We start from the raw sequence: 26,571 nt of genomic DNA on the forward strand, positions 1-26,571 counted from the left end.
TATCACAAATAAACTCTGGAAGCTAGTATGTCTCCATGGCTATTACAAACAAACTCTGGAAGCTAGTATGTCTCCATGGCTATTAAATATAAACTCTGGAAGCTAGTATGTCTCCATGACTATTACAAACTAAGTCTGGTAGCTAGTATGTTTCCAAGGCTATCACAAATAAACTCTGGAAGCTAGCATGTCTCCTTGGCGATACCAAACAAATTTAGGAAGCTAGTATGTCTCCATGGCTATTACAAATAAACTCGGAAAGATAGTATGTCTCCATGGCCTCTTGGAAATAAATTCTGGAAGCTAGTATGTCTCTATGGCTATCACAAATAAACTCTGGAAGCTAGTATGTCTTCATGGCTATTACAGTCAAAATCTGGAAGCTAGTATGTCTCCATGGCTATTACAAACAAACTCTGTAAACTTTGTATTTCTCCATGGCTATTACAAACAAACTCTGGAAGCTAGTTTGTCCCCAATGTCTCTGAGCCTTTATATAGAGGATCTCAAAAGGATAATGATTTAATATTGAATGTATGAAACGAGTTGAAGAATATCCAGCTTTTGCGACCCTTGGCGAGCAAAAACAGGACATTACTCAACAAGTTTCATAAATTCATTGTTAAATCATTAACAATTTGTGATTCTTTTTAACACATAGTTTTTATTTCAGTGAAAATTATTTATATAGAAAGAAGAATGAATGATTTCGTTCATTCTGACAGATAGTGCACCTTTCATTTATTGTGCATAAAATATAATCCCAAATAAAGTTAAACTAGTCAAAGTAGATTCTACATCTTTTACAAACTATAAATTAAATAAAGAGCTTCCATCAGAACAAACTGAATATTTTAAAACAACAAAATAATTTTTCAAAACGGAATGATTATTGTCATGTGATGTCACATTGTTTGATACGGTACACAGTAGGTGTAAAATACATGTTTACCCTGAAATGTCACTTTCAGAACAAAGACATCACATTGTTGCGATTTTCATGTGAAATAGGATTACTGGATGATGAAATTCCCATATTTATTGTAATGAATTTGTGACCGGATATTTGCAGTATTTGATTCGGAACAATAGACTGTACCAGTACGGAAGACAAATTTCTTTTCTAATCGGATTTGCATTTCATATACTGCGTAACTATGCTGTGGTTGGATAAAATTATGTTAGTTGGGAGACCCATTCATGTCCCCATTCTTCTGTGAACAGAGGTGAGCTGTTTTACTTCTGTAAGTTAACAAGCTATCAAATGAGGAATACCTTTAGTTTTACTTCTTATTGTTGTTCTTGTTTGTAGTTTTACGCCATGTTTCTCAATATAATACTGTTATACACGACATTACAAACTCCTCTTGGGGTAACATATCCATATTCAGACAGCCGTGATAATTTTTCCTCAATTTCCTTCCGCGAGTAGAGTTGAAAAATATCCGCCAATATCTTCATTCAAAACAAAACATCCCAGAGGGCGGGGTTAAAAAAGTTTTCCCCACGATCGCAGCCAATCAGAAAAGAGAATACTAAACAATAATTTCATGGGCTATTTTAGACCAATAAGAATAACATAAAGTGATATGTTCACATGTTATAATATCAAAGTATGAAACTGCACACACAATAGACAAAGTGTACCGACTATGTGATAATATATGATAGCAGATTTTTATGTTCACATCGAAAATACCTGTATCTTTATATTTTAAATTATTGCTTTGTTTAGCACAATAGATTGGTGAATCTATATTAGATTCTAAACTCTAATTAGCCTTATAAAATATGAAAATTATAACGATCCTAATCAATCACAGCGGATCGCATGCTGAAACAAATCAACTATACAATATTTAAGTGAATCAAAAATTCTTTTTCCAATAGCTTGTCTATTGTTAGGGTCTCAAAATGTACGGAAAACATATCAAACTTTGAGTATTAATGTAGATGCGGATGTTAGATTATTTAACATGTGCCCGGAAATGTCACTAGATTATTTAATATGTGCCGTACAATATCACTAGATTATTTAATATGTGCCTGTAAATATCACTAGATTATTAACCATGTGCCTGGAAATATCACTAGGTTATTTAAGTGCCTGGAAATATTACAAGATTATATAACATGTGCCTGGAAATATAACTTCTTTTCTTCCCATTTTGACAGAATGATGCAACGCCTCCGTTGTGCCTCTAAGTGTGTGTGTGTGTGTGTGTGTGTGTGTGTGTGTGTGTGTGTGTGCGATTTGGATTTTTAACGTAGCTTTAACATTTTTCCGTTATATCGCAACGATGTCTGCAGTGTGGCAGTTTATAGTGATGACTAGCACTGGGACATTATGCCGTAGACACGTAAGATTATGTCCCACCCAGTCGCATTATCCTGATAACAGACCGACCAGTCCTTACACTAACCTCTTAAAGCTGAGCGCCGTGCGAGGCAGCTGTTGCTACAATTTTTTATAAGTCTTTGATATGATCTAAATATTTCAATGCAAGTACATACAATTCTACTCTCGAAGACATTAATTAATATACTTCCGGTTTTCGAAGACATGTTGTTTGAGATTCTACTTCGTCAATATTTGATCATTCACAAAAGAGTCTGCTGCTAAAAAAGATGTATATATTGAGAAAAAAACAGGTATATAGAAACCCCATACTATAGAAGTGTCATCTATCAACACACAGGTCTATAGAAATCCTATACTACAGTAGTGTGATTCTGTCAACAGACTAGTCTATATAACGTCCATAATAATCCATCGCCATCTATCAAAATACAGGTGTATATAAATCCCAAACTACAGAAGTGCCATCTATCAACAAAGAGGTGTGTAGAAACCGCATGCTGCTAAATTGCCATTTATCAAAAGACAGGTGTATATAAATTTTATACTAAACTTGTATCATCTATCAACATATCGGTAAATAGAACTGACATATTACACTAGTGCCATATATTAATATACAGGTGTGTAGAAATGACATAGTACACTAGTACCATCTATTAACAGATATGTGTGTAGAAATCCCACCTATCAAGAATCAGTTGTGATGTCTGAGGTTAGGTTATGAAAAATAATCGTCGATATATGTTTGCTTTGTAAATGTATTCGTTTGTTTTTGGCGATATCGAGGTTAGTGGACTCAGGAAGTGGATGCGTGATGATTAATCCTAATAATAACCAATTAACAAGATGTAAACCAGAGGGTGCTGCGATTCATTTTCGCATGTTACAAGACAGCCGGTATAAAACTTTACTAAAACTGTAATGACTTAAAATCCATGCGAGATGCGGACTGCTATGTGTGTTTAATAATTTAGTCAGTCTTGTAAATGTCCTACAGATTCGCTTTTTAAGACACAGAATAAGTACAAATCTGATGACTATATTTATATTTACCCTCGTTATTAATTTCCCGCGGATCACATCAAAATGTGATTAGTCGATGGATTATTGTTATTAACGCGTGTTTGTCTGAAACGTATTGCACATTTGCAAGGGATGTAGTTTGGATCCAGTCACAATGTACTAAAGTATATTTGACAGATAATTGATATAAGTTTATCCCCCCACTAATTGAAATGCACACAGATGCATCAGGAAGTTCCTACATGAGTTTTTCTTTCAAAGAAAATATATCTCTAAAGACTTTATTTTCTTTGGTTGTTATCTTCTCAGTAGTCGAGAAAGATAAAAGTTGCCTTTGCAGTCAAGGATTATATTTCTCAGGTTACTTTTTCATTTAATCTGTTAAAATTAAAGGCAAAATCAAGCATCGCTGACAGAGTTATATTGCGCAATTAGATGGTACATTGCCATAGATTTTAAAGATAGTATTTTTTCATATTCCATTTTGAAATTGGAAAATGTCATACAATTTCTAAATGAAAATCGATGGATGATATGTTTCAAGTTTAAGTATCGTGGTAGACGTAATGGAATACCTATGTACTGGACCTTTCTCTAACGTCTGATATGACAAAGTTGGACCTTTCTCTAACGTCTGATATGACAAAGTTGGACCTTTCTCTAACGTCTGATATGACAAAGTTGGACCTTTCTCTAACGTCTGATATGACAAAGTTGGACCTTTCTCTAACGTCTGATATGACAAAGTTAGATCTTTCTTTAACGTCTGATATGACAAAGTTGGACCTTTCTCTAACGTCTGATATGACAAAGTTGGACCTTTCTCTAACGTCTGATATGACAAAGTTGGACCTTTCTCTAACGTCTGATATGACAAAGTTGGACCTTTCTCTAACGTCTGATATGACAAAGTTAGATCTTTTTCTAGTGTCTGACAAAGTTAAACCTTCTATTGTCTGACAAAGTTAGACCTTTCTCTAGTGTATGAAAACGTTGGACCTTTCTCTAGTGTATGACAAAGTTGAATCTTTCACTAGTATCTGAAAAAGTTTGACCTTTCTCTAACGTCTGATATGACAAAGTTAGATCTTTCTCTAGTGTCTGACAAAGTTAAACCTTCTTCTAGTGTCTGACAAAGTTAAACCTTTCTCTAGTGTATGACAAAGTTGGACCTTTCTCTAGTGTATGACAAAGTTGAATCTTTCACTAGTATCTGAAAAAGTTTCACCTTTCTCTAGTGTCTGATACGAACAAGTTAGACCTTCCTCTAACGTCTGATTTGACACAGTTGGACCTTTCTCTACTGTCTGAAAAATTTGGCCTTCCTCTAGCGTCTGATTTTGGATTTTTATCTTACGTCTAATTTGACAAAGTTGGACCTTTCTCTAACATCTGATATGACAAAGTTTAACCTTTCTCTAGTGCCTGACAAGGTTAGATCTTTCTCTAGTGTCTAATAGAAAACGTTAGACCTTTTTCTAACGTCTGATTTGACAAAATTGGATCTTTCTCTAGTGTCTGCTTTGACAATTTTGGACCTTTCTCTACTGTCTGACAAATGCTGGCCTTCCTTTAACTTCTGATTTGATAAAGTTGGACCTTTATCTAACGTCTAATTTGACAAAGTTGGACCTTTCTATAGTGTCTGATTTGACAAAGTTGGACCTTTCTCTGACGTCTGATATCACAAAGTTGAACGTTTGTCCAGTGTCTGGCAAAGTTGGACCTTCTTTAACGTCTGAAACGACAATGTTGGAGTTTTCTCTAACGTTTGATAACAAATTTAGATCTTTCCCTAACGTCTGATATGATAAAGTTTGACGTTTCTCTAGGGTGTCACATGACAAAGTTGGAAGTTTTTCTAGTGTCTGATATGACAAATTTGGACATTTCTCTAGCGTATGATATGACAAAGGTGGACCTTTCTCATGTGTCTGATACGCCAAATTTAAACCTTTCTGTAGTTTCTGATTTGACAAAGTTCGACCTTTCTCTAGTGTCTGCGATGAGAAAGTTGCATATTTCTCTAGTGTTTGATGTGACAAAGTTTCACATTTCTCTAGTGTCTGATACAACAAATTTAGACCTTTCTCTGGTGTCTGCTACGCCAAATTTAGACCTTTCTGTAGTGTTTTATCTGACAAAGTTGGACTTCTCTCTAGTGTCTGACAAAGTTGGACCTTTCTCTAGTGTCTGAGATGACAAAGTTAGACCTTTCTCTAGTGTCTGAGATGACAACGGTGGACTTTCTCCAGCGTCGGACATGACAAGATTGGACCTTTCTTTAGTGTCTGACATAATTTGGCCCTTTTCTAGCGTCTGATATGACAAAGTTGGACCTTTCTTTAGTGTCTGACAAAGTTGGCTCTGTCTCTAACGTCTGAGATGACAAAATTGGACCTTTATCTAACGTCTGACAATGTTGGACCTTTCTCTAGCGTCTGATATGACAAGGTTGGACCTTTTTCTAGTGTTTGATCCGATACAGTTGGACCTTTCTCTAGTGTCTTACAAAGTTGGACCTTTTTCTAATGTCTGAGATGACAAAGTTGGACCTTTCTCGACCGTCTGATATGACAAAGTTTGACCTTTCTCTAGTGTCTGATATGACAATGTTGGACCTTTCTCTAGTGTCTGATATGACAATGTTGGACCTTTCTCTAGTGTCTGATATGACAAAGTTTACCTTTCTCTATTGTGATAAGATAAACTTTGACGTTTCGTAACCCTTGCAGAGAGATCATCATCGTGTGTGTGTGTGTGTTTGGGGGGGGGGTGATAATTGTATTTCTACTTGTCTGTATCTAGGTGTGCATATAATTATGAATGTCTATTTTATGGTTACATGTATGTCAGACACTGTAGTGCGATTTTTATTTGTACATATGCGTTACATTTATTGTTGTAATATTCTTACATTGCGGACTACATGAAGCAAATTATTATCCTTAGAAAATAAGTAGGTATTATTATTATTATTATGTTGTTGTTGTTGTTGTTTTTGATGTTGGTGGTGATGTTTGGATGTTATCATTGCGTTTTCCGATTGTTGACAAAACTCGCTGACTCCGATGTGCATATGCAGTACCTCATGCACTACAGAAAAGTTTTTTTTTTATTATCATGTCGTCTGGAAAGTTAAATTCATGCCTGATATTTTTGGAAGACATGCGGACAATTTTGTATGTTATCAAGTGTTGACTACTTGGAAATAACCTGAGAATTATTATTATAGCAAAACAAAATATCTGAAACAATGTTATGTACATCTGCTTACAAGGTATAAAGTTGTATGATGAGAGATTGAAGTTTCATCTTTAACGTGAGGTTAACAGATTTTTCCGTGAACTAGGCTCCCTTTTCCGCGTACTAAGGACCATTTTCCGTGTAATAGGCACCCTTTCCATAAACTATACACCCTTTCCGTGAACTAGGCACCCTTTCCGTAAACTATGTTCCCTTTCGTATGGATATTTAATCAAACAAATTATGTATTAAGTGGTCGAATGTATTCACTTCAACAGGAATTGGTAGTGGTAAAGCATCGTGCCAATAACTTCTAAAGGAGCATAAACAAACTCTGTAATTCAGGAATGCAAATATAAATTAATGTATTTCCTTTTCTTTATAAACTCTCATTTGTATTAGTGTTACGTTTGTTGATGAATAGAAGTAACAAGTTCATAAATGTTGTTTCATTTCTATTTAACATCACAATGATTGCAATTATTTCTCTTAATTCAGTTACTCAGAACATATGCTCACGTAATGCAAATAAATTTGTCTAAAGTATTGTAAAATGTGTCGATGTGACTAAGTGTCTATAATGTTGACAGCTGGTTCTTGGAAGTCGACTTGACTAAGTGTCTTTAATGTTGACAGCTGGTTCTTGGAAGTCGACGTGACTAAGTGTCTATAATGTTGACATCTGGTTCTTGAAAGTCGACGTGACTAAGTGTCTATATTGTTGACAGCTAGTTCTTGGAAGTCGACGTGACTAAGTGTATATAATGTTGACTGTTGGTTCTTGGAAGTCGATGTGACTAAGTGTCTATAATGTTGACAGCTAGTTCTTAGAAGTCGACGTGATTAAGTATTTATAATGTTGACAGCTGGTTCTTGGAAGTCGATGTGACTAAGTTTCTATAATTTTGACAGCTGGTTCTTGGAAGTCGATGTGACTAAGTGTCTATAATGTTGACAGCTGGTTCTTGGAAGTCGACGTGACTAGTGTCTGTAATGTTGACAGCTGGTTCTTGGAAGTCAACGTGACTAATTGTCTATAATGTTGACAGCTAGTTCTTGGAAGTCGACGTGACTAAATGTGCATAATGTTGACTGTTGGTTCTTGGACGTCGATGTGACTAAGTGTCAATAATGTTGACAGCTAGTTCTTAGAAGTCGACGTGATTAAGTGTATATAATGTTGACAGCTGGTTCTTGGAAATCGATGTGACTAAGTGTCTATAATGATGACAGCTGGTTCTTGGAAGTCGATGTGACTAAGTGTCTGTAATGTTGACAGCTGGTTCTTGGAAGTCGATATGACTACGTGTCTATAATGCTGACAGGTAGTTCTTGGAAATCGATGTGACTAAGCCTCTACAATGTTGACGCTGGTTTTTGAAAGTCATAGTCATATAGTTATCTAAAACACTCAACAAAGTTACTGATAATACGCTTTACTAATGGAAAAGGGTTAACGTACAGTATACTAATTGTAGTTTCTAGGTCAATGTACCGTTGTTTAAATACAAAACAAGAATGCAACAAGGGCTACATACACTTAATATAGTATTCTTATTTCAAGGCAAACTGTAGCTTCATAGTTACTGTAACCAAATAGTAACTGAAATTGAAATTAGAAATAGGATATTTTGTCTATTTCGAACTCAGTGCTTATATAAAGGTCAGCCAATGCGATCCACATCTTCATTAATTCATACATAAGACAACCGACGTTTTCCACTTCTTTGTCAACTCTTGCTATAGTCAATCAATGTAATGTGAACTCATATCAATACTATCCTTCTAAAGCTGATTCCATCTAATAATGTATATGTAGCATTATATCTTACATCAGGTCCATAATTTATGTCTCTAAACAAAATTAATTTCCATGTTTGTCTACTGGATAAAGGCATACGTCCCTTGCTCATTAGCGTGTGCCATCATTTCTAATCGTTCAATCCGACTAAAGAAGATTTCGAGCAATAAATGCTGTATCAACTAACTTCAATCGCCTGCTGTGAAGTAACTAACACATGAAACATATGAAGCCCTAATCAGCATAATATCAGTCATAGTGTGGAAAGATATTCAATATTGATGCGAAATAACCTATGCCTTCACTGAATTACCCACGTATAGACCATAGCTATATTTCCATTCATATAGTGATATGTTTAATTCAAATTTTCATATTTCTTCATAATTATTTCCACAATTTCATTTTATGTTTGAAACGAACAGTTCTGCTTCATGGTACAAAGCCCTCTTCCTATGTGTAATCCAGAAATTAATACGTAAACAAACTAAAGTTATTTTTCGGATTGAAAGTGACATCTCGGCTACAGTCAGTCTGGAAATATAGGTGGTCCTTGCATCAATATTGATTGTACATTATCCTCGAAACTAGTCTAAAAGCTGTCAAACACGAAAAATTTACTTCTATAAAATGTTAACTAGAGGTTGATGCTGTCTAAAATATGCCTTCAATTAAGGAAAGGGATCCAAATAAATTTTCTCCTCTATTTGAAGGCATGTTGAACAAATGTATTGGACAAGTGTTTATACTTACTTTTCCCAATTGGTACTAGTAATCTTTATAGAAACACCACTAGGTAATACCAATAGGTTAGATGCTCGCGACAGAAGGTAAATAACTTTTAATATGTTTTCGGTCATATTATGATGTGTAAGAAGATTTTTTTTTAGAATAATAATGGCAGTAATTATAGGTTACTGCATTTGAATGGGAATATGTGAACATGTTTTTGGGATGGAAATACTGAAAGAAATTGGGAAAACAGTATATCCATACAACAAAACGAGTTCGTATTTTCCCATGCAAATGCAGTAACCTTTTTATTATATGCTCATTGTCTTTTTCTACCATAGGCTTAATTAAATAAACAAAATACACTACAAGAAGCAAAAATAACTGAATGTATGCCGCATTCAAAACTAAATACACAACATATTCACCATTACACACCAACAACATTATTAATGCGCACATAACTCCGCCAAGATAAATTTGTACTTATATTCGCGCGCTAGACATAACTTTAGAAAGAAAATGGCGTTTTGGTCTGCTTAAAATTGAAATTTGGAGTGATATTATGAATGAATGCACATTGCAACAACTTTTCCATTTGATCTGAAATGAATAGATTTTGGTGGTTTCTTTTTAATTCTACACAATTTTGTGAATATGGACTGGATTTATCGGTGTCAATTCTACATTAAATGCGTCGGATTGAAGCAGAGAGGGAGAATCGTGTTGACATCTGCAAGTGTGTTTCTGTTCTGTCATTGAATGTTTGAAATCATAATGTGGGGAAAATATGAAGTCTTTCAATTGTAATTATCAAATAGACGCTATGGAATTTAATGTTTATTTCATTTTGAGTGCAGTAAGGAGGATGTAATTGCACATGGAATATAGTCGAAATTACAGTAGAATTTCGAAATGTGTAATCATGCTTGAGAATCCATGACATGGCTAATGTAATTTGGATACGCAAAACTAAGAACGTACATTTTAAGGAAATTCAGGATGTAAAACTGTAAGTATATTTTTGTCATTCTTATTACTAGCTAAATAAAACAGTTTATGCCTTGTCACTTGCAAACTGTTTATAAGGACCATGTCTGGCGTCTATTGCGAGCCTAAATCCGAACCATTGTATCAAAAACGTTAAGCGGAATGTGCCAATGCAGCTGGTATGTGGCAGTCCACGAAGCATCTCGTTTAGTTCATTCAGAAAAAAGAATTAATCAACCAAAACGTAAAGCATCTACTAAGAGAGTGTACATGATTTGTTCACAAAGTAGATCTTAATACACTATTGGGCACACGTGAGCTCAATATAAAGTTGAGCGCCAGTGTAATATCGTAAAATACTGAACGATTCTGACAATGTAAAGTTGACGGAGTAAAAATGAGCATATAATAATATAATATGTACAGTAAACCAGCATATACTTTAATCCAGTATGTACATGTATCCAGCGTAGTAGGGTAGTCCAGTATGTACGGTAAACCAGTACATACAATTTTCCAGTATGTACAGTTATCCAGTAGATACGGCTATACAGTATACCAGTGCATGCATGTACAGAAATGAACAAATAAGCTTATCAGAAGAAAATTTCCGTTCCCAATGTTCTCCTCAACCATTTCGCTTCCTACAGTATTGATGTAATCTGATACATGGCAAAGATTATTGGGACAATTACAATGACGAAACAGACACAGGGATTTTATACTAAGTTCAGGAAAGTTAATTTGTGCAAACCTTGTATCCTGGGTATGGGTGGGGACCATTTCCACGAAAGGACAAAGACTATGATCAACACATTCTGAAAAGTTTTCTTGTCTTGGTATTAATTTACACAGGGTAATAAACAGTTGCAATGAGGAAGCAATACCTTTTGTAGCTTACAACTTTGTAAAGATGAAATAGTGTTTGGTTTTTTTTTAAATATTTGACTACAGACTACCAGTGTCTTTGATTATATAATTTACATGATACATAGAATTATCATTCAATAATTTAACACACAAATGTGAAAGAGCCATTGCACTGTCCGAGACACAGTGATACACGTCATGCAAAATAAGACATCTGATCTGTATATTATATTATTTCAGATTGCTATCTCCAAACTTACACTTATTGCAAAGTTTCTGTTTTGAATCGCAACTGATTATTAAATATTGTCCGATTTGTACGGTTAATAGATTTCGATGTTTCTTAGTTATTATTTTTTGTTGAATTGAATATATTTCTATTTTAATCTGCATGATTTAATTTCAGTTTGGTTGTATTGTCTTTAAGAGTATTGATTTCATTAGCATGTTGTCGTGTCTGTTTGATCTGTATTATTCATATTAAAATTGAAAGTTATTAGAGATACGGTTTGAGTTTGTTGCATTTCTTTTGACGACATAAGAAAATATATAGAAAGGAAAAGCCACTCAATCGCTGTTTTATTTATATTTGTACTTGCGAATTAAATATGATTACCATAGAGACCGTTGATTAATAACAATTGCCTTGCGTGGCTAATGCTACGAAGAAACCATCTCTAGGCATTTCTTATATATTTAACTGATATCTTATCCTTTTTAAAAATATTCCTTGTTCTAATCTTTGATGATGAATGAAAGGTTTGTTTGTTTCCTTTGTTCTAAACTTATCTCATATACGTCAAAGTAAAGACAACCAATATAACGAACACCATATATAAAGAACACCATATATAACGAACACAATATATAATGAACTCACACATAGAATTGTTGCACTGATACAAATCTCGGACTAAAGTTCGAAACGCTACATGAATGTTATTTTCGAACACATTATGTTTATCACACTTTATTGAGGTGAAAGTGTCTTTGGATTTTATTATCAATTTTAAATTTTGGTAATTAAGAAACCGCAGGCACTATATTTATGATATGCAACTTCATCGTTGTAAAACAAGCATGTGTATGTAATCAGATCCTGCCTTTGGTGAAAGTATATGACTTAACATTAAACACCAAAAAAACTATAAAACTTCATTTCTTTGTCTCTGGACATTATTGGAATTCACGCTATGACGTATTGGTAATGGTCGCCAGACAAACATGCACAATTAGTCAGCAAACTATGTATTATAGGCCCTTCCACTGTGCATATGTAATTCAGCCTAAAATCAGTAAAGAGATATATGGATGTAATCCAGTATCATTACTCCTTTAGAAGTTATTGGCACGATGCTCTACCAAACGTTCTTCTGTGTGGCAGCTCTGGCAGTAGATAAAACGTAAGCTAACTGTCTTTTTTGTTCCTTAACTGAAATATCTATTTCAGCTTCACACAAACTAACTGCCTTATTCTTTTGCTTTCAGGGGTGTCGGTGTCAGTAAGTTGCTTCACCCTAGTAGCCATATCACTGGAGAGGTACTTTGCTATTTGCCGTCCGCTAGAGTCCAGAAAATGGCAGACTCTGTCCCATTCGTACAAAACGATAGCAGTCTGCTGGTTCCTGGCCTTTCTATTTTCCATACCAATAGCAATTTTTACGAAGTTTCGATTGCTGCCGCATGGAAATGCACAATGCCGTGAGATCTGGGACAATTTCGGGCTCCATAAAGCCTACACGTTGTTCCTCGACATGATTCTACTAGTTCTACCTGTAATTATAATGTCTCTCTCCTACGGGACAATTGCATACACACTGTCGCGAGGATTGAAGATGGAGAAGCAGGAAATGGGTGAGTTGATCTTTCTTTCTTTTCCCGTACCTACCAAATATAGCAAAGAGTTTCACTGGCTTCCAAATAATCCAGCATAAATTTTCCCGATCCTGATTTTTGCAATCTTTTCTAATCATCGTCAACAAGTGAATACTATCAGAACGTTAAAAATTTGTTTTCATGAAGGATCATACATTTCTTTTAACGACAAACTTTTTCGTTTTTTGTTACATCAAGATGATTGTCATCTCTTTGATGAAAATTCTGAATGGATCTGTCATTTATGTTACATTAAACTGGAAATTAAATAGTAATTAAAATTTCACTGAAATTTCAAAAATAAATGTTTTTACTGAAATATATTAGTATGTTTATTCTAAACAAAAGGTCTTGAAAAAGTGGTTCATTGTGTTAAAAGACTGTTTTCAGCATGGTCGTCCTCTTTTGAGGTCGAAAACGTTTGTTTTATTTGCTCTCAGACTTTACGAGAACTTATCTATACGACTACCAATTTGTAAAATGTTCTCCGTAATGGAGGATAACTCTTATTAAAAAGTGATCACTCTTCGTCTGAATGAGTGCACAATGTATAATGCATATTTTCTAATGTATTGCATGTGGGTGAATCTCTGAGTATACACATGTACACAGCATGTATCGACCTGACAAAAGCCTTTGACACAGTTTGCCGTGGAGGCCTTTGGAGGATCATGGCAAAATGTGGTTGTACAGAAAAATTCACCTGGTTGGTTCAGCATTTCCATGATGGCATGCTCGTTTGTGTCCTGATCGAAAGTAAATAAGCTAAGCCAATCCAGTCACAACAAGTCAATGAAGGTTGTGTGTTGGCCCCAACCCTCTTCAGTATTGTTTTCTGATATGCGTGCTGGTGCCTACAGTGACCATGACAATGCGATCGATATGAGATACTGGACCGACGGCAAAATCTTCACTCTGACGATACTGCAGGAAAAGACGAAGTGGCAGGAAATGACTGTTCGTGATCTTCTATTTTCTGACGACTATTCCTGAGTCTGGCATGCAGCAACAGAGTATGGGCATTTCTCTTCAATTTGTGACAATTTTCGGCTCATAATCAGTGTCAGTAAGTCAACGGAAATGCACCAACATGCACCAGGAAAGCTGTACGTAGAGCCTAACGTCACAGCAAATGGTCAAACCATCCTGGCATTGGAACAGTTTACCTATTTCGACAGCGCGCTGTCACGTGGATGCACATCAATGATGAAACCGACGCCAGAATTGCTACAGCAAATGTGTCCTTTAGCAGACTACGCGCAAAGGTGTTGGAACGCAGATGGATCGGTCTACAAATGAAACAAAGTCCACAAAACTATTATTTTGCCGCCCTTGCTTCATGCATGAAAACGTGGACGGTGTACAGAGGCCACGCCAAGAAGCCCAACCATTCCACAATGGCTAACCGAGGAGAGTAATGTTGATAAGATTACAGGACAGGGTCCCAGACACTGAGGTTCATACACGGGCAGGTATTACAAACATCCACAATCTGCTGAATAAATCATAGATAGGATTGGAAAGCTACGTTACCAGAATTTCTGAAGCCCAATTATCAAAGATCTTCGGTGAGATGAAGGAGGAAAAGCAATATCAGGGAGAAACGCTTCAAAGATTCCCTCAAGTCATCTTTGAAACACTTCAATTTTAACTAGTAAGATCTTAAAGCGAATCTCTCCACCTGGCACAGCCTCAGTCACAACTGTAGCACTTAGTCTATTGATTAAGAAAACGCAGGCGGCATCGTCTTGTATGTGTACCACAGACAGTCCAGAGCACCAATTGGTCTTCTCAATGACTCACGTCCTCAAGGAAACCAAATCAGTTTGTCATCTTTGATTTCGCAGAATTTACAAGATCACACCACCGGTGTGTATTTCTATATATTGTTACATGATTCTGTGTGCGTTCAATATCACTCCGCCATTTGTAAAACAAAACTTTAAAATTGAGATAAATTACATTTGGACTGTCTAGGGTATCACCTTACAAGTCCAGTTGCTATAAAGTACATAATTGTTTCATCAAAGGAAACCAATTTGAGAAACTTGGTACCTGTAGGCTGCTTTATCTACAGTTACTTCCATAACGTAAACGTACATGCGTACGGGTCGCCAGCAATCTTGTGTCATCTTGTGTTAAGACCGTGGAAACGTACATGGTTTTGTGTGTGTGTGTGTGTGTGTGTGTGTGTGTGTGTGTGTGTTATATGAATTTTTAACGTAGCTTTAAAAAATGTTCAGTCATATCGCTACGATGTCTGCAGTGTGGCAGTTTATAGTGATGTCTAGCACTGGGGCATCATGTGGCAAACATGTAGCATGATGTCCCACCCAGTCACATTATTCTGACACCATGCCGACCAGTCCTAAGACTAACCTCGTATTGCTGAGCGCCAAGCGAGGAAGCTGTTATTACCATTTTTTTAAGTCTTTGGTATGACTCGGCCGGAGATTGAACCCACGTCCTCCCGCATCTGAGGCGGAAGCTGTAACCACTAGGCCACCGGAGCGGTCACGTACATGGTTTTAAAATATTGCTTGTTCTTAAAAACGTCAACACAGTAAATATAAACTTGATTGAGGTAATTTGTACAACTCTCCTTAATTTGGCAAAAAAATGTATACAGGATGCATTTTTCATGTAGATCTTGCAACAACAGATTTTCTTTTTAGTCGATTGATCCATTGTCATTGCTTGTTAAGGTTGATTTCTCAACAGCAACTACTTTTTGGGTGTATATACCCCTAAGTTACACTTAAAACCGTGGTAACATTATCTGTCTATCTATCTATCTATATATCTATATATCTATCTATATATCTATCTATCTATCTAGGTGTCTATCTATCTAGCTAAGTGTCTATCTATCTGTCTGACTGTCTATCTATCTATCTATCTGGCTAGCTATGTGTATATCTATCCGTCTGACTATCGATATATAAATTACATAATGGATGATAATAAGAACTTATAAATACAAAAGAATGGTGCAAAATAAGTACGTTGACTTAATCCTCAGACAGAAGAAAATGCGTTTGCACTGTATGACCGATATCCAATATCAGATCTAAAAGCTAAATGTTTCCCCTTAATTTATCATAACATAAATCTGATTTCCACAAGACGCCTCTGTGCCAAACAAAATAATGAATACGAAAATAAAAACAATGTGACTAGCTTCACATTTCGTATGATCTAAAGCATCTTTTGAATTTTACCCCTTTTTACCGAGTGACCTTATTCCAGCAATAAATGGCGGGGCGGAGGGGGGTATGGTGCGATGTGACATACATTAACATGGAGCGTAAGGCAGAGTAACTGGGAAAGCCATCTCGAGGTCTGAGGAATCCTTGTTCATGTCAATGATACAAACGATCACAAACACAAACAATATATGTAGAATATGTGTTTGCATATAGTTCTGTTAAAAAAGAAATCAAAATCACATAATCTAATGGTGACATGTGAATAAAATGGTTAGAGAACTATACATGTTGAACTAACCACGTTGTGGCAGATTAGATGCTTTAGTTTAGCAATAATACCTTGTTAAAAAGTCGACCCCTGGTGGCATTTTTTAACTGCTTGAAACACAGAATGATTTTTTTAGCTTGCCTTTCAAAAGACAAACACATTTAGGATTGACAATAAAACCAAATGTAATATATTTAATGCTTTGTGTCGACTTGAGCTTGCATGTTGTCAGTTATGTAAAGAGCGATGCCAGGCAAAATCTTTCAAAAGTACCCGATGAATGTTGTCGATGTTGGGTAAATCCTCTTCTGTTTTCATGCGCTTGATTTGCAAATATGTGAAGGGTTGTCTGTTTCTTTTTTTCTTTTTCTTCTATTCTTTGCTTTTTAAAGAAGTCGTAACATCAAATGCACGAGTGGCTGCGTTAAACAGTGGCAGCATTAACTGCACGAGTATCTGCATTAAGTAGTGACAGCATTAACTGCACGAGTGTCTGCATTAAGTAGTGACAGTATTAAATGCACGAGTGTCTACGGTAAGTAGTGACAGTATTAAATGCACGAGTGTCTACGGTAAGTAGTGGCAGCATTAAATGCACGAGTGTCTACGGTAAGTAGTGACAGTATTAAATGCACGAGTGTCTACGGTAAGTAGTGACAGTATTAAATGCACGAGTGTCTACGGTAAGTAGTGACAGTATTAAATGCACGAGTGTCTACGGTAAGTAGTGGCAGCATTAAATGCACGAGTGTCTACGGTAAGTAGTGGCAGCATTAAATGCACGAGTGTCTACGGTAAGTAGTGGCAGCATTAAATGCACGAGTTCTATGGATTAGGAGTGGCAGCGTTAAATGTACGTTTGTCTTCGTTATATATGTGTTCTTTCATGTTATACTTTGTACAAAGCTTGGCTAAACAGGATTCACCCATATTTTGTATTGCTGTTCGCCTTGATACCGGCTGTAACTTTTGACGCGCCTTCCACATTTTCCTCTCCTTCTGAATTTCATAAAAAAATCAGCCTTAGAGCTTTCAATTTTCATTTTAACCTATAAATCAATAACGCAAATCAATAAATCAATAGCACAAATTTATAAATCAATAACACAAATTTATGAATCAATAACGCAAATCAATAAATCAATAGCACAAATTTATAAATCAATAACACAAATCTATAAATTAATAACACATTTATACAAGTGACTGAAACACAATACTTCCTATTAGGTACTTTTGAGAAAATCTAAATAAAATGGGTGTGGACCCAGTTTCGTTTCCTTATTTACAATATTATTTTCTAAATTTCGAATTAATGAAAATAAAACATTTTCTTATAATAAATAATAACTATTTATTCTTAATTTCATATTACGTTTATATATTAAATGTGATTATACCTCAATACTTTTCAACGTTTTATGTTGTTAGTTTTGTTTGGCTCATGCAAAAAAATGTGTACTTCGGATGCCACGGTCACGCCACAGATGTTTACATGCGGTGCATTAATGCAACTATGTTAATGAGGAATGTGGCGTGACCGTTTCATCCGAAGCACAAGTGAGTTCTTTTTTACTTTAAAGGAAATTATTGGGTGAGAAAAAGAATCTGCGTTGGTGTTTGGGACGTGACAAGGAAATCCCAGTCGTGGATTTACCAATCAATGTCTTCCCGCTCGGCAAGCCTCGTGGGGATACAAATAATGCAACCCCTTGACTGGGGTTTCCTTGTCTCTGTCTAAACTCCAACATAGATTCTGGATGTATATGTACATAGCTTATATGTTTGGTTCAATAGTGATTACAAAAAGTGAAATATCTACCATCTACGTTTAACAAGTACCGCAGCTACGTTAAAGATATGCACACAAACACTAACGTTAAAAAAACAAAGACAACCCGAAAGATATAAAGATATTGCCTCTCTCTCTCTCTCTCTCTCTCTCTCTCTCAATATGGTTCAGGTTGTCTTTGGTGTTATATAGATAACATCAGCAACAACAATACAGCAACCATAATGGCAACAGCAGCAGCACCAACAATATTATGAATAGTTATAACAACAACATTAATAATAACAACAAAAACAACAACATCAATACTAGCACTACTATTACTACTACTACTACTACTACTACTACTAATAATAATAATAATAATAATAATAATAATAATAATAATAATAATAATAATACTATTTATATTAATAATATTAACAATAAAAATAAGACAGTCAGGAACAGTGCAACAATAGCAGCAACATAATTACAGCAATAATATCATCAACAATAAAATAACATATTTCCTGAAATAGTTTCTGTCATCAATTCGAATGATTATTTCTAATAGGGACGAATTATTTTTAATTATGAAGTAAACATATTACTCCAGTCCTTTTAAATCTAAAAATATTATACGGTAAGAATAAGCCATATACAATTTCACACTAGCGTGTTGTCCTCGCGTTACGCAAAACAGTCTGAAATGTTGACTTCTATCCTTCATTGACCACGTTGCATTATAGCGCTATTAAATGAAGTGATATTGATTTGAGACATGCATTTCAATCCCCATCCTCTCACCCATCCAACAACCCCTGAAATATAGCCTAAATAATAAATTATTGTATAGGTAACTTCTAAATGGGATCTATGTCCGAATGATTTGTTTTGAACAAAGTGTACCTGTCCTACAAAAATGGTTGCAAAGTTTGTAATTTCTCACTCTACATGTGTTATCATTTGCAAACCACAACACCATGTTAAGGAAAAAAGTCCGTATTCAATATTGCTGAAAAGGGGTGTTGTTAAAGAAAAGTCCGTATTCAATATTGCAGAAGAGGGGTGTTGTTTGTTAAATCTGACGAGTATTTTCCAATATGTCAGTTGCTAATGCAATAATATTTCAGAGCAATAATTTAGCAATTTGTTTCATTTCATGACAATACCTGTTCCAATTGTTCACACTCACCAAGAACACCTGATTTTGTCCCTGTCCCAACCAATCACACTTGTCAATCAAACCTGCTTTTTTGATGTCCCATTTCTTCGCACTCCCCAACTACACCTGTTTTTGTCCCTGTCCTAATCCTTCAAACTTAACAACCACACCTATTTTTGTCTCTGTCCCAATGCTCAAACGTAACAACCACACCTTATTTTGTCCCTGTCCCAATCCCTCACACTTAACAACCACACCTGTTTTTTTTCTGTAAGTGTCATTATCTGATTCAAATTCTTACACGATATATTTTTCCGCTGTAATTTCTGTATAGTATTATGCACATACATTTAGAAATTACAGAGAAAATGAACCAAAACAAAGTGTTGCTGATTACGGTTATTGTTCCAGTCTAAATGATCTTTAGAGATACGAGCATATAAAGGGCTTCACAGACAGAGATCCTGCAACGAAATCTATCAAACGTATTTGTTCTATCCAACTTAAAAGAATGTTTCATATATTAGATTTCATTTTGCCCTGAAATATTTCTTTAAGCATCATAAACTTTTGATAGGTATAGCAACCGTTTTAAAAGTGTTAAAGAGCACAACTCAGTTACCTGTTTATTTCGCAATAGCCCTGATATTATAAGGGAGGGAGTGCGTATACAGTGTTAACAGACTTATTTTCATTCAAAATCAAATATGGTAGAAAAGAAGAATTTCTGTACTATTGCGAATTTAACGTATAACTACGGAAATGCGTTATATGTATGTCATGGGTGCTACCATAAGGAAGGAATGTAACTTTATGTGTTTGCTTTATTTCACATACATGAACTGTTAACCCTTGTTTTTCAGAAGTCGTAAATGGCCAGAATGGGACAAATAACACGGGAAGCTTTGGTAGAAGTTCTCTGCGGGACGGATTCGGGAGGACAATAGCGCCATCTGAAGACATGGATATGAGCCGAGCCTCAAAAAGTTCCAAACGTCGTTTTGATTATCATCGTGGCATTCGTCAGAGCAATAGCGAGAAAAGTAGAGCTGCGAAGAAAAGGGTGATAAGGATGTTATTTGTCATCGTGCTCGAATTTTTCCTTTTTTGGACCCCTCTATTTGTAATTCAAACCTGGAAAACCTTTGCTGAAAATCATGCGATAAAACACATTTCACCGGTCTCGTTGACAATTGTCTTTCTGTTGTCATATGTATCTTCGTGTTGCAACCCAATTACTTACTGTTTCATGAACAAAAAATTCAGACAGGGATTCATCTCTGTGTTCCGCTGCTGTAAGTGCGTGAAGGCCACCAAAGGGCGCAGTGATCTCCCTTCTTACTCCTGTCATTACAGCTCCTCTCGAACGGCTATTAGTCAAATATCTGCCTACGAGAAGGTCAACGAATCTGATGAAATGTAAGAAATCAGACATGGCTGTTTATATCGGATTATGGCATGTGTAACGAGCCCAATCATTGCCACGAACTATTTCATTTTCAAACTAATGAATTCAGCCAGAAAAATAAGAAAGAGATTGCTTATCGAACAGCCATAATTTTGTCTACCGTGCAATACATTTGGCTAGTAATAACCAAATATGAATCGTTCGTATTTGTCGTAATTTGAAGACTTGGGATTTAAAAACAAATTCTTCTTCTATCTTATGAGAGATCTATTGTGTTCTAATGTTTTTACAGTTGTGATATGATACCTTGTATTTCATATCGGAAGACTGAGTTTTAAGCAGGCGTAATTTACTTCATATGGCAAAAGCTTGTTGAGCTTAAAGGTCAGTGACGTATAAGTATTGTGTTAGTGTTACTTCCAATTTTGTTTACTTTTAACTTATGTTGCTTGTTTTGCATAACTTTGAAAGTTGATACCTAAGTTATATTCATCACATCTTATACATTGCTGCTGGATGCTAAGATTATCGACTCTTGAAAGTATTATAGTGTGGTTGCAATATTTATTTTAGACACAAGACAGCCTCAAAAATCATTTGCTTGCTAAATGACGAATTAGAAATTTGTCAACATTGTCTATGAGACACTCGGGATATATGAGTACAGTTTTTACTTGTGAAGTGGAAATAGCCACTCGTGTCAACACAGTATTTCCACTTCAGTGAGTAAATACTTTTTGATGTCCAATTAAAAATGAGTTTTCATATATATATATATATATATATATATATATATATATATATATATATATATATATATATATATATATATATATATATATATGTGTGTGTGTGTGTGTGTGTGTGTGTGTGTGTGTGTTGGCATATTGCCATCGATTTGCATGGAATGTTGTAAAGCAGCGAGTAAAAAGAACTTCGAAGATGTACAATAGTTTAACAACAGCGAGTATTTTTTACAAATCTAGGTCGTGCATATACTGCGTTGTGTATTTGGTCAAACTAATATCTGTTTACATATAAAAATGAAGATAGTTTTGTTTTCGTTACCAAACTGCATGCGCTGGACTCAGTCAGTGAGCATTGTTGGAGTGTGATTGCTGTATAAACAATACCGAACTGTCGTATCCGACAAACATCAGAGGATAACAATACGGAGAAGGTCGTATTCGTCAGACGTTAGAGGATAACAATACCGAGCGTCGTATTCGTCAGACCTTAGAAGATAACAGGCTTTCAGTCCAATTCGTTATCAGGCTTTTCACTAAAATTTTGATTGTCACTTAATTTCGGTTTTGCAAACAACAGTCATCTCTCCACGATTGCTCCTTTGTTTCAGGGGTGATAATGAGTGTGATGAGAATTAAAATCGATACTTAAGCATTTTATTGCCATTTTCTCTCAAGAGGTTTTCTTCAAAAGAATATTCCGGTTTTTTATAGTGTAGGAGGTATACGATACTGTATAGAAGACATTGAATATATACTAAGAATAGGTCACGTAAGCTCAATAGCAAATAGTTTGCAAGATACATGTGAAAAATTATTTTTGTGTTAAAGTTAATACTCGAATTCAATAATTTGTGTTTTGGAGTTCGTTTTGGGTATCTGATGACACTATGTTTTTGATTACATAAATATTTACCAGAGGGTGTACGGGCTTGATATATTTTAAGATATTTTTCATCCTAATGGAGGGGGAGGGAGAAGAGAAAGAAAAGAGAGACGTAAAGAGAAGAAGAAGAAGAAGAAGAAGAAGAAGAATGAAATAGTTATAGATATGGAAACACGAGTTTCAATAACGTACGAAAGGGCATATATATGTTCTAAATGAGAAAATATAGTAGTTCCAGAAGTGATATCGCTAGTGTGCTTATAAAAGTTATACCGCCACTCTGGAGATATCAATTTTCTCCTTCTTATATATTTCAATATCTCGTTTTGAAATACACGATAAACTGTGTTTTAATTATCACCAAATAAGTATCGTGTGTGTATAAATGAATGTAATTTGTCAAATGTTTTACTGTTGCGTCGGGTATGTATAAATGAATGTAATTTGTCAGATGCTTTACTGTTGCGTCGGGTATGTATAATTGCGCACGGCTGACTTGCAGTGTAAAAACTGACATCAATTGATGTGGCATGTTAGATACTATTCTAAGAGACAGCTTAAATTTGCCTGAATTGAATGTCACCCGACTTATTATCACGAAACTACTTAAAATGGTTATTCCAGAGCAATATAATATATATATTCTTGTTTTCTTTCAACGTTTTCTTTCCGAAAAAAAGAAAGATACAAGACAAACATGCATATCAGGAAACAAAAATATAATAAAGTTCAATATATATTTGTCAGGAGTATGTATGTGTGTATAACATTTACAAGGCTTTGCGTCATCATTACTCGATACATTGAACTGATGGAAATTAAATATTGAATCATACTTTATATGCGTGTCAAACAGATATTGAAACTCATAAAGAAGATAACGTAGACCAAGAAGTTGCTATTGTTGGTTTTAACGCAATTTTTCAGTACAATATACGCTATACCCACTTTGGCCTAGCCCGAGACTCGAACCCACACAGACGTAGGTGAGATGGCAGTGATCCGTAACGGTAAATTTAGACCACTCGGCCATTCGGGGCCCCTAGACCAAGAAGAAAAACAGAAAAAGTATTTGAACTTGGTTTTCTACAAAATTTATATTTCCTATTTTGAAAGAAGAGTAAAGAACATTTTATGAATTATCGTTTCATTCGTGACTATCTACTGCTACTGTACAAATATGTCTATATTTTATACAAAATAGGAATGTTTTCTTAACCTTCCATAATTGGTGTGTCAGGAACCAAGCATACGATTCCATTATATGATTCTAAAAGTAAAAGGAAGCAATGTACATGTTCACATTGACAAGCACCTGATAGATCTTAGTATTTCTTGTTACAATAAGTAAATGAATACATTAACTCTTCCAACGAAAGCACGGAAAGCTTTTGTTATCAAATCAATAACTTTCTTCCAGTATTCTCTTCAAAGATAGTAAAACTACAACTGGTCGAGTTGATTTCGATCCCATGTAAGCTCCACTATTTCTCTGCGAAAAGGAGTTTACTAATGATCGCTTCATTCAGTGCTGCTGCCGGATCATAAAAGTTAATTTAGATGCCATAACACACAAAGAAAGCCGAAAGAAATTACGAGAATAGATCCTTTGATCATAGATTTCGTTTCTTTTTGGGCCATGCGCAGGGGCATTTCCATAAACTCCAATGTTTTGCAAGATGCATAATTGTAACGAGATAAACCAGAACTCCACTGAGTGAATAATATCAAAATTAGCATTGATTTATATGATAAAAAAGCAAGCAACCGTAAGAAAATAGAATCATCTAATTTAGACAATTGCATGTGGTTTTCTTGAGATGGTACTCGCATTAAATATATGATTGAAGTCTTCTGATATAAATTTTTTTATAAAAACACTTCTGGCTAGATGTAGTTGGGTTGTTCTTTTGTTTTATAAACAATTTGTTATTTTAGAAAGCAAATTTAGCAATCCTGATATGATTCTTGAAGCTCATGAACGTAATTAGGAATATACAAACCGAGTACGTTCAGATTGCATACAGTTAATGTTGACGTAATGAACCACTCATTTATCAGTATTAACAATTAATTCTACGAAAAAAAACTGCACAAGTACATCGTTAGTTTTCTTTGTGCTAAAGAGACACATACCCACATAAAACATACCAGCCCATCATAACGTTTAATTTCTACAATAATGGGATAACATAGATACATTTATTTTTCTCTTATGAAATATTAGTTTATCAAAAAAGTCAAAAGAAATTAATACCTCTACAAGAATAGTTTGATATTTAAACTAATCTCTATGTTTCCAGAGATAATAGGTTTTATCTATCTTGGATGTTTTAAAAATTCAAAGTTTGCTCTATATAGTTCTTACAGTAGAAGAGATCATGCTATATATTGTACAGACAGACGCAAGCAATACCAACCTTTTATGTCATTGATAAAAACTTAAATCTACTTGATAATATTTCCATCTGGAAGATGGACGAAGTAAATCTAAAAGCCCCTATGCTTTCATGTTCCGAGTATTTTTGTGCAAGCGTACTCTTCATAGGTAGGAATGGGAAAGTTGGAAAGATGGCATCGGTTGTGTTGTAGCAGTTTCGGACTTGGACCATCCAACAATCTGTGGTCGCCACCTTTTAGATTGATTCACGGATGGTCATAAACTATGCCTACATTTGAGGGCAAACCACAATGTTCATATTGCGGTGTACTGATTTATCTATCATTACATAAAGACGTAACGTCATTACTATTTTGCGCTGTGAAATACGAGTGTGCAAGCATTCGGAGAGAGTGTCATTTCCTTGTTTAGTATAAAATCCAAAAACTAGATTTTACACTCATCACATTCAAATAAAGAATTGTATACTCCACTTCATTTGTATTGTTTATTTTCATTTATATTGATAAAAATAAATGTTAATTGTAGACGATGCGAAACATTTCTCTGACAGAAAATGAAATATTTCATAGTATTCCTTCTGTTAGATCATGATTAGGGAGGTTTTACAGATATCATGCATATCTAACTGGTTCTATTTGTTACCAGTTATTTTATTTACTTTATATCAACGTTGTTTAGTTTATGCTACGCTAATGACTAGCTGATAGGTTTTGCTAAATCCTTATTGTCACCGCAAAAGATTAAAATTATCAAGTGCCCGATGCAGGTCTTGTTTTCTTATTTTACCCTGGATCGACCGGTTTGTGTGACAAATCTTTCCTTTCTAAGCGTATTTAAATAAATAAGTAAACAAACAAAAATAAATAAACAAAAAAATAAAATAAATAACAAGTAAATAAATAAATGTAGTAAAAATTCATGTCTGCAGAGCTAGTGAGTGAGTAATTTCTTTGTTATAAGCCCGTCTTTCCGCACGGTCGTATTTTGAACTGACCTTGTCTGACCGGCTGTCCATCAACTTATACTTTTCATCCCGATCACTTCAGGCACATACCATCAGGCTTTGTGTAAGCAACTGTTCTGTTTTGAGGTCAAGGAATACTGATAAAGTTCAGTTTTACTGAGAGAAAACAACAATTGTTCCTCAAAAATGTCCGGTCTTGACTGTGTGGACGATTGTGGACGATTTTGTCATGAAGCGTATAAGCAGTTATGTATTGCACTGGGGGTCAAATGGGTTTATAAAGGGAAAATGACGGGAAAATGTATAAGGTCAAGCAAAGTTTAGGGTAAAAAAAATATGGGGTGAATGGGAATTTAACATGGGAATGAGACATGGGGGAACAATGGGAAGTGAACAAGTGAATATTGACTCGAGGGACAATGGGAATTTAAAGGGGCAATATCACATGGGGGAAAAAAGAGAATTTAACTTGGGTGACGTAACGGTACATGATGCTAGTGAAAATGACAAGTGTTGCAAGTGACTGACCTAAAAAAAAGAGTGAAAGTGGAATATATGGACAATGGGACTTCCATACAAAAAGAGTGAATATTGAATCGAGGGACAATGTGAATTTAACATGAGAATGTCACTTGAGACTCAAATTGGAATTGAACATGGAAATACCACTTGGGGAACAATGCGAATTTATCATGGGTGATGTGGTGTGGTTTTATTGCGACCATAGTGATTATAGGGAGAGAAAGGGGTTTATGGAGATAATTAAAAAAAACATACACAAACACACACTTATAAAACAATAAGACAAAAAATAAATTTTGACGATAGTAGAAAATTATATCTTTTCT

The 26,571-nt window shown here is 35.1% G+C and overlaps 1 protein-coding gene across 2 annotated transcripts in view; it reads left to right on the plus strand.

Moving 5' to 3' along the window:
• The window catches only part of LOC149798078 (cholecystokinin receptor type A-like), a 53,449-nt gene extending 27,929 nt beyond the window's left edge, over positions 1-25,520 (plus strand). For both annotated transcript variants that reach the window (XM_089963158.1, XM_089963159.1), the window contains 2 exons: positions 12,513-12,878; positions 20,179-25,520. In XM_089963158.1, the coding sequence (XP_089819284.1) occupies positions 12,513-12,878; positions 20,179-20,738 (926 nt within the window). In that variant the 3' untranslated portion in view covers positions 20,739-25,520. The remainder of the gene's footprint in view (positions 1-12,512; positions 12,879-20,178) is intronic.
• Positions 25,521-26,571: the final 1,051 nt, after the last annotated feature.

The sequence above is a fragment of the Sinohyriopsis cumingii genome, chromosome 6, assembly GCF_028554795.1.
Source record: "Sinohyriopsis cumingii isolate HCF-2022 chromosome 6, ASM2855479v2, whole genome shotgun sequence".
Classification (NCBI taxonomy): domain Eukaryota; kingdom Metazoa; phylum Mollusca; class Bivalvia; order Unionida; family Unionidae; genus Sinohyriopsis; species Sinohyriopsis cumingii.